Source organism: Thamnophis elegans, chromosome 3, assembly GCF_009769535.1.
Source record: "Thamnophis elegans isolate rThaEle1 chromosome 3, rThaEle1.pri, whole genome shotgun sequence".
In the NCBI taxonomy this organism is placed as follows: domain Eukaryota; kingdom Metazoa; phylum Chordata; class Lepidosauria; order Squamata; family Colubridae; genus Thamnophis; species Thamnophis elegans.
Genome location: NC_045543.1, coordinates 128,498,554 through 128,508,664, shown reverse-complemented (window position 1 = coordinate 128,508,664; position 10,111 = coordinate 128,498,554). Strand labels below are relative to the sequence as shown.

The 10,111-nt window shown below is 44.1% G+C and overlaps 1 protein-coding gene across 2 annotated transcripts in view; it reads left to right on the top strand.

Moving 5' to 3' along the window:
• The first annotated feature begins 5,094 nt into the window (after nt 1-5,094).
• EGFLAM (EGF like, fibronectin type III and laminin G domains) overlaps nt 5,095-10,111 on the top strand; it is a 130,377-nt gene continuing 125,360 nt past the window's right edge. For both annotated transcript variants that reach the window (XM_032214274.1, XM_032214273.1), the window contains exon 1: nt 5,095-5,625. In XM_032214274.1, coding sequence (XP_032070165.1) covers nt 5,514-5,625 — 112 coding nt within the window. In that variant the 5' untranslated portion in view covers nt 5,095-5,513. The remainder of the gene's footprint in view (nt 5,626-10,111) is intronic.

The following is a 10,111-nucleotide window of genomic DNA, read 5'->3' as shown; positions in this document are numbered from 1 at the left end:
ATCGAATTCTTATAATATCAACTACTTAGATTTCTCAGGGGTCTTTAATAAATGTATGATAGGCAAGTGAATGCAAACATGAATCATTTTACATTTTTGAATCAAAATATGAGTTGAAACATATCATTCAAAATTCATTAATGTTTACTTAAACTAAAATTCAGTTTGAATTGTGAAAATGCACAAAATGAATTGCATTAGATAAATTCTTTCTTGTTTCCCCTTCTATTTAAATGTAGTATCAATTATACAGGGAAATATAGAAGAAAAATGCATATAACTTGAATTTGATTATTTAGGAATCTGGAATTCCTAAATAATCAATCATTATGTCTTTTTTTAAACTTATAATTAAATTCTTTGCTGTTGGAAGAAATGTGCCTCTGGGTTCAGTTCCAAGTGGGAAGAAAGACACAGGAAACATGGAGACTGCTTGGAAAGATGGTTTAATGGTGGACAGGACCACATGGTTTGAGAGATTGACAAATAAAGAGCACATGGGTGAGAAAGAGAGCTAGATTTATACCCTCTTGGGTCCCAGCTTGGAGCTTCTTGTTCCCGTGTAAGAAATGTATTCTGATTGGTTGTCAGACTCCCATGGGGCCATGCAGGGGTAACTTTGCAGTATCTTGAGTCCTGATCTTGGTTGAATCTTGCTGGGCAATGTAATTTCCCCAGGTGCCATGTGGTGACTTCTGTTGCTAGATTGTGTTCTGTCCCAAGTCTCTACAATATATATGGCCACAGACTTGGATGTCTGCCACAATAAGGAGGGAGATAAGCAACCCCTTGGCTGGGAGCCCAGAAAGCTATCTCTATGAAACAAGGCTTGAACTCACGAAAGTCTCCCAATCTTTCTCTGTGGCGGGATCAGTAAATTGTTGTTTCCTGCAAAATTCCCCTTCCGTCACCCCACCTATAAGCTCTCCGGGAGGGGCCAATCAATAGCCACCTGTTCCTATTTTCTTCTGTGACCCCTTTTCCAAAGCTGCTCCCTCCTCCTCGCAGCCCTATGTACATCAGGGACAGCCTCCCTCTGTTCTTCCTCACTGCTCCCTGACTCAGATGCCACCTGGTGGCCAACAGGCCTCTCTAGTCCCTGCTCTGACTCCGAACACCCCCCAGAGTCTTCCTCAGCCTCCAGGGCAGTCCCATAGTGTTCATCGCTGTCAGATTCCACCAACACTCAGCCGGCCGCTGTTGGGCCACAACAAATGGGGGAGATGAGTTTGTTGGATCTTGGGTGAGGGCATTTGCTTATGAATAGACCTAGCTATCTCTTTATCTCTTAAATGATTACATCTGCTGTGAGGAGGGTGGTCTGCTTCCTGCCTAAAAACATGTTTCTCTATTACTTATCCAGGGAAATATATTATTCTACCTTTTTAATATTTCCTAGAATATTTCATTCTTCTAGGAGAGGGGTGGGTGCTAACTTCCTACATTGCAAAAGCTAGGCAGAATCACACATACACAAAAAACCCTGCATTGAGAAATGTGCATCCAAAGGGATATAAATCTTAATGCAAACTTGATCAAATCAAAGTCAAGCTTGAGAAATGGAATGTGAGAGCCTGAAATGGACTTTATTTTTGAGTCATTATTCTTTTATGAACTCTTGCTTCCCCCCCCCTTTTTTTTTCAATGGCCTTTACGTATGTGTAAGACAAGCATCCTCTTCTTCCTTCTCAATAGACGACTATTCCCTTCCCCCATTCTCCAGCTCATCCTGTCTTCTTCACCACTAATCTTTAGAAAGGTTGCTACAAAGGTCAACCATCTGGGAAGATTAAACCACATTTATCTGCTTAACTTAGTATCCTCTAGGACACTTGGGTTCAGTTCTCTAACCATATTTACTCGGACATAGAGACACATATACATCAATTTTTACGTATATTTTGGGAGCATGTGCTTATGGTGGCATCTGTGGTCTTCTTCTGCTCTTGGTCCTTCTCAGAAAGAGACTGCTGAATTAGTTACCAGGATTTTTTAAAAAAAAAAATCCGGATGGATAAATCTGTTGATATCTTCCCCCCCCTTCAATTATTTTTGTTCAGTGCTCTTGTATATTTTCCTAGGGCAGGAAGAGGCTGTTCAGTTCAATCATAAGCACACTATCCCATTATAGGATCTTAAAGACAGAATATCTGTTAATTCATTTCAAGCTTTCTTACTCTCGCCTCAATCCTAAAAGTATTGATTTAGGAAAATCAATACATGCAGAGGTTTGCTTTTTTTTGTGGATGGGTCTGCGATTTCTATAACAGTTTTTTGTGTATTTAATTTATATACCAGTTCTTTTGTAAAAATTGTACATGCTTGCCAAAATACAGGAAGTCTAAAAATTCAAAATGAAAACAAAAAATTGGAAAGACAAATACTCCTACACAAAAAGAGGCTATTTTAAAAGAGGCCTAAAACACACCAACACTCTGATCTCAGTTGTCGTGGCACGACACACCCGCACTCGTCAAAATAGCGGTGAAAAAACCGCATCGCTAAAGCCGCGATGTCATCACCGCACGTCATCACTGCCGTGACAACAGCGTGGCGACAGAAGGGTGCTTTAAAACAGCGCGGCGGCAGAAAGCCGATTTAAATTAAGGTTAGGATTAGGTTTAGGGGTTTGCTTTAGGGTTAGGGTTAGGGTTAGGGTTAGGGTTAGGGTTAGGTTAAGGGTTAGGATTAGGTTTAGCGTTAGGTTAAGGGTTAGGTTTAGGTTTAGGGTTAGGTTAAGGGTTAGGTTTAGGTTTAGGGTTAGGTTAAGGGTTAGGTTTAGGTTTAGGGTTAGGTTTAGGTTAAGGTTTAGGATTAGGTTTAGCGTTAGGTTAAGAGTTAGGTTTAGGGTTAGGTTTAGGGTTAGGTTTAGGGTTAGGTTTAGGTTTAGGTTTAGGGTTAGGTTTAGGGGGGTTAGGTTTAGGGGTTAATTTTAGGTTTAGCGTTTACAGCGTGCTTTTTTCTCTGCGCTGTTGTCGCGCTGTGATGACGTCAGCTACGTGGTTTCGTCGAGCGCCCTTTAGTCGAACACGGTTTTGTGGTGGAACCGTCATTTCAGGAGCCGGCAACTTTTAAAAATTCTTTCCTAGAGAAGAATAGAAATCCTTTCTATTAGGGAGAAAATTTTTTGCCTGGTTTGCATTTTGCCATGTTAGGTGTATCTATCTGTAGATTCTTTTCAGAAAAGTAAAATGTGCTTAGGTCTCATGGGGGACATGGAGAAATCTCTCCCCTTGTAGACCTTTCTTCTGCCTGTATAGACCAGGCTTCAAATTAAGCCCAGGGGAGATGAGGAACTGATGGTGATTTTTTTTTTTTGCTGGAAATATGTTGTATCAGATCTTTTGTAGAGATACAAATGTAGACAGTAGTTGCAAACTTACGTTTCTAATAGTGTCCTCTGGGAAGTGAACTGGTGTTGTCACATGAGTTTGGAAGTTCTTGACAAAAATTACACAATTTCATTTCCATACACAGCAGGATAGCTGCTTTCAGGCAATGTTGTTTGGTGCCCCTTACTTTAAATAAACTGTCTAGTTGGAAAATAGATCTCTTCCATAAAACATCTATATCTGTGATGGCGAAACTATGGCACACGTGCCAGAGGTAGAATGCAGTACTCTCTGTGGGCACGCAAGCTTGTCGCCCCAGTTAAGCTCTATTGCGCATAGCAATAGCAGTTAGACTTATATACCGCTTCATAGGGCTTTCAGCCCTCTCTAAGCGGTTTACAGAGTCAGCATATCGCCCCCAACAACAATCCGGGTCTTCATTTTACCCACCTCGGAAGGATAGAAGGCTGAGTCAACCTTGAGCCGGTGAGATTTGAACAGCCGAACTGCAGTCAGCTGAAGTAGCCTGCAGTGCTGCATTTAACCACTGCGCCACCTGGCTGGCAGGAGGCACACGCATGCGTGTGCCTCCTGCCAGCCAGCTGATCTTCGGGTCTCTGCCATGCATGTGCGGGAGAGCGAGGGCGTGTGCATGGAGGGGACACATGGGAGGCCACACACCACATGTGCGTGGGGGGGGAGGCCGTTGCGGGGTGGAAGGCAGCCTGTGGGGGGGGCATCTGCATGGAGGGCATGCACAGGAGCGCACCATCATTGCATTTGGCAGAGGGGGGGTTGGGCACGCACGAGTGCACTTTGGGCATTTGGTCTGGAAAAGGTTAGCCAACACTGATCTATATTATGCAGTCTGATTATTGGTCACGATAAACTAAAATTAAGGTGTTTTTTTTAAAAAAACCCCAAGAATTGGGTCTTTGGAATGTCTGAATGCATATGTCCTATTTGAGCTAGTGTTTCAGTTTGTTTCTGCTTTTTACATAAATAATGCAAGCCCTCGCACATAATAAGCACATTTTTAGAAAAAGTATGTGAAAAAATGACTACTTTGCCTAGGGGAAACAGAGCATGATAACAATCAATGTAGGAGACTGATTAAAAAAATCTATTTGCCACCGATTCCAGGTTGAGGGTTATTCCTTCCTAAGGTAAACCTCACCAGGTCCCTTAAAGTTGCCCAAAAAGAAAAAAAAGGGATTAGGAAAGACTAGCGTGAAAATGCATCTTTAAATTGCAATCCGTATCGGGAAAGTTTATTTTTCAATCGTTTGCAAGATAATAGGTATAGGAATAAACATGTGTATGAATGAAATGGGGACGAATAAATGGGGACAGTAGGCACAATGGTGCGCTTACGTGCGCCCCTTAAGTTTCAAGAGAAAAATCCAAAAGGGACTTTTAAAGAGGCGATTTGCAAGTCCTGGAGTTGAAATCGGGCAACCTGCGATTTATGAGAAGGAGAGAAAACTGGGCGGAGGGCCGAGAACGGGTGGAAGGAGCAGAAACAGGCTGCGGGATCGGAGAGCGGGTTCTCTCAAAGGATTCCTTCGCCCACCTTGGGAGGTCCCGCTCTCAGCCCCGCTCGAGCCTTTGCGCTCCGGAGCGCGGAGCTCGCTCGCTCGCTCGCTCCGCCACGCCGCGCAGCCCCAGCCTTTCCTCAGGGGGGCGTCCGTTCGATCGCACCGCAGAGAAGGACTGGGCGTCCTACCGGGTCTTTTCCCCTTCTCGGTTCAGAAGGCGGCGGCGCGCCGGTCGGTCTTTGCTCCTAATCGCCGCGCGCGCCATTTCCTCACGGGAGCTTCGCCTACAATCCCCTCCAAAGGCAGTCTCCGCCCCGTTGCGTGTGTGTGGAAACCTTCTGCTTTAGCCCGTGTCAGCTCCTCTTAGCGCCGTCTGGCTTCTGCACCCTCACCAGGACTTGCGCGGCGGGCTCTCTTCTGGTGTCCCCCCCCCACTTTACCCCCCTCCCCACTTAGAAGCTCCTCCCAGATCGTCCCAACATTTTTATTTTTTTCTTTCAAAAAAAAATATTTAGTGGCGTCGCCTCTTATTGCAAAGAGCGCTCCAAGTCAACTTGCCCAAACTTTAATTAAAACAATATCTGGGGGAAGGAGAGGCCGTCCAACTGAGGCAAAAAAAAAAGAAAGAAAGGAAAGAAAGAACATGGGTTTCAACGACCGAGGGGGTCGCAGCTGCCCCCGCCTGTCGCTCCTTGTCTTGGTTTGTTGCGTCGGACCTCTCGCTGCCAACCGGAGAAATATCCCGCGGCGACAAGGTAAGAGCCGGAGGATTGGGGTGGCTTGATCAATCCCGGGCGTGCGGGTCCCTCAGCCAGTAAAATTGCCAAATCCCTCAAAAAGTGGCCGGTGCCAGACCAGGGGGATGGAGGAAGGGCAAAGGAGCTGCGAGGGGTCGGGTTAAAAAAATGGAAGGGCAAAATAAAAGCTTCCCTCCTCCAAATACCGTGTGCATGTGTGTGTGTGTACACGCGCAAAATACACGTGCGCGCATGGAAGGGCGCCTGGCGTTTATCCAAGGCTCGCTCTTCAAGCCGTTATCCTTGCACATCTCCAGCTCAGTTGCTCCGCTACTATATATTCTCTCCTGCTGGTAAATCTCAGCGGCTACTGAAATCCGCTGGAGCTGATTCCATGTGATCTCAATTACTGGACGCTAGGAAGAAAGAAAGGAAAGGAAGGAAGGAAGGAAGGAAGGAAGGAAGGAAGGAAGGAAGAAAGAAAGAAAGAAAAAAGAGAGAGAGAGAGAGAAAGAAAGACAAACAGAAAGACAGAAAGAAAGAAAGAAAGAAAGAGAAAAAGAAAGACAGACAGAAAGACAGACAGACACAAAAAAGACAGAAAGAAAGAAAGACAGAAAGAAAAAAGAAAGACAGATAGAAAGAAAGACAGATAGAAAGAAAGACAGGAAGGAAGGAAGGAAGGGATGGGGGAGAGAAGGAGAGGCTGCTTAAAAGAGGGGAAGCCTTTTTTGAAAAATGAGACTTATTTAATCCATATTGACAGAATGGCTGCTAGTTTCCTGTTTTGTTTTGCTTTCTTCTCCCACCTCCCCGCCCCTGTGTGGCTGGAGACCAGCCGGGGTTCATTATGGACAGAGCCAATTAAAGTGTCCAGACATATTGCTTGGAGATGGCACTTTTTAGGGAAGACTTCTGACATTTGCCTCAAGACTACATCTAGGGGTTTTTAAGTCTAATGGCTCGTTTTTTTTTTTAACAACCCACAAGGCATCCATGAACATATGTGTTATATGGTATTTTAGGATTGATGGGGAAAAATCGATCCTCGGTTCTTTGAGAGAAAGAGGGGGGAAAAATCAGGTTGCCTCCAAAGTAATTTGGCTTTTTTTAGGGAGTTAAAAGACATGCGTCTCCTTCCCTGGGCTTTGAAAGCAGAAATTCAACAAGTGTTAATTTCCCCATCACTGTCTCCTCATACTGGAAAAAAAAGGTCAGTCTTTCTGAATTACTGCAAAATACCTATTTGGAAAAGCCTAGATTGGAAAAGACGGTTTCCACAGGGAAGTTATTGCAATCTGAAATCTAAAATAGTAGGCTAGAATCAGTCACCTCTGTAACCCCATTAATTCCAGTGGAACACTTTCTTGACAGAAGCTGATCTTGGCGTTCAAGCAGTGTGCAATGTGAGCAAAATTATTAGGCAGTGCTTTTTAGCAAAAAGATTTTTTTTTTAAGAGGAAGCAAATAACTTGCTATATATACTGGTCTTGGAAACTAATCTTGTAGCTTCTAAATATGCTGTTCCTAATGTAGCTGAAACAAACTTTTCCTCCTGTTCTCTCATTAGAAGCTGGTTTAATTATACAGCTTTATCATTTATGCTAGGTTCAGTGTAGCAAACAGTTGGGAGGGATGTCCCATATTCTCTTCGTCTACTTAAAGGTCAATGGCTCATGGGATAACATGCAGGTCCTTGACCCTATTACTGCAGGTCCTTGACCCTATTACTGCACCAAGGTCCTTGCAGGTCCTTGACCCTAGGTCCTTGAACCTATGCAGGTCCTTGACCCTATTACTGCACCAAAAGGGAGCATGGTACTTGGATAAGGCCTTCTGGCTTTATTTATTTCTTTAGTTTAATTAGTATATTTTTATCCTACCATCATTTTATAAGTAACTCAAGGTGGCAAACATACACAATGCACCTTCCTCCTCCTGTTTTTCTCCCACAACTACAACTTTGGGAAGTGGACTGGGCTGAGAAAGAGCAAAGTTACCCAGTCAAGCGTTCATGCCTAAGGTGGAACAAACTCATAGTCTCTAAGCCAGGAGCATAACTACCACACAAAACTGGCTCAGGGGTGGGTTTCTCACCCCGTTCCAACCGGTTCGGTTGGAACGGGGCCGGCGGCGTCCTCGTGCACGCGTGCAATGCACGCATGCGTACTAGCATCTGTGCGATGCTCCAGCTGCTCCTGGAGGATCACGCAGGCGCTGTATGCGTCCTGCGCATGCGTGGAAGCGCAGAACTTGTCAAAACCGGGTAAGAAACGCGGGTGGACCCTTCGGCGTTCCCGGAAGTTACTTACTTCTGGGTTCTCTGACCAACCGGTTCGCGGGGATCGCTGCGAACTGCCTGAAACCCACCCCTGAACTGGCTACAGAAATTGGCTAATGTAGGTGTCCTCCTCCAGATTCCAATCTGTTTTTTTAATGAGATGATAAGACAATTGTAAATACAAAAGTAAGGTATGGAATAAATATGGAACCATTCATTTGGAAGGGATGTTACTTAACTCAATTCCGCTTTAGGTGACAGTACATGCTGAAAAATAGACCAGAGAAGAAATATACAGAAAGCCTAAATTTCAAAACCAGTGTCTTCAGATCAAGTGGGAAAGATAAGTTTATAAAATCTTGGAGAGCTGTGTCAATGTGCCTTATTCATTCAGCCCAATTTAATTGAAGACTTCCAGAGTGGTTCTAGACAACCTGCATATATTTAAAGAAATGTGCAAAATCCCTCAATGTGGGATAAATGTGATAAAGCAGTGATGGCGAACCTTTTCGGCACCGAGTGCCCAACTGGAACACATGTGCATTCATGTGCATGTGCCGGAGCACTGGAAACCCAAAGACCAGCTGGCCGGCGTGTATGCCTGTTTTTTTGGCTGGTATTCAGGCCATTTTTCAGGCTGTTTTCCTGTTTTGGGGCAATTTTCAGGCCCGGAAAATGGCCAGAAAAATCACCTGGGTTTTTGGCCTTTTTTTCGGGCCATTTTCCGGTGCTCCCTCAAAGACCAGTTGACCGGTACACATGTGCACGCCAGAAAACCAAAAGAGCAGCTGGAGACGGCACATATGTCCACAGAGAGTGCTCTGTGTGCCACCTCTGGCTTGCGTGCCATAGGTTCACCATCACGGTGATAAAAGGACCTCTTTGTGTGCTGTTCCACTGCGCCCAAATAAATCCTGATTTCCTCTGCACTGAACCTAATGGCCAGACTGTCGATGCTGGAGAACCAGATCATCCAGCTCAAATCTGCACTTCCCCATATTCATTCCATGCAAGGCAAGGTTTGGGAACCAGTGTATATCAGCCACCATAATCCTTAGTCAAGAGTTATGAGAGTTGTGTCCAATGATATTTGGAAGGCTACACTTTCTGCATCTCTGTTTAGGAATTAGCTTCATTCAGAGTGGATCATATTTTGTTTTTAACCATACTCTATGGATACTCCTAGCATCAGGTTCTTCTATCCCTAATAGCTTATTAATACTTAGGAACAGCTTTGTAATATAAATAGTAATTGTGCTTGGTTATCATGGGAGCCAGTTTGGTGTAGTAACATCAGGCTAGAAAACAGGAGACTGAGCCTAGTCCTGTGATAGGCATGAAGCCAGCTGTGGTGACCTTAGACCAGTCACATTTTCTCAGCCCTAGGAAGAAGACAATGGCAAACCACTTCAGAAAAACCTTGCCAAGAAAACTGCAGGGATTTGTCCAGGTAGTGGACAGGAATCAACACCGACTGGAAGGCAGTCCCTAGCATTTTAAAAAACCCACCTTGTATGAGCTTTTGCCTCTTGTCTTTCATTGAGCCATGGTAGCACAGTGGTTAGAATGCAGTATTGCAGGCTACTTCTTTTGACTGCTGGCTGGCTGCAATTTGGCAGTTCGAATCTCACCAGTCTCAAAGTTGAATCAGCCTTCCATCCTTCCGAGGTGGGTAAAATGAGGACCAGATTGTTTAGGGCAATAGGCTGTCTCTATAAACCGCTTAGAGAGGGCTGTATAAGCCCTGTGAAGCAGTATATAAGTCTATGTGTTATTGCTATTTCATTTTTTTTCCTTTTATTTAGGTAGGTCTTGCATATAAAAATACTTTACAGATCCATAAGCCATTCTTAAGGGAGGGATATGTGAAAGCAAATGAAGGACTTCCATAAAGGAAGGAAGCCAAGAATGCCAGACAGCAGACTGTTCCTTCAAGAAATCCGTTAATAAAACCGGATGCACCTTTGTAAGAGTTGTGCTGACCCTTCCTCAGTGCGGTTTGGCTCTCAATAATGTAGATTTTTAAAATATTTAATAATACCTTCCATCAATTTACTCAGAATAGGTATCATCTAATTGCACAGATGCATTCTTTTAAAACTTGTGTTATATTTTCTAGAAACTGCCAATCATCAAAATCATCTTCCCATAATTTAATTGTACTATTCCTGGTGAAATGCAAACCAAATCATGTTTGGAACTGCTAAACCACTGACCAATACT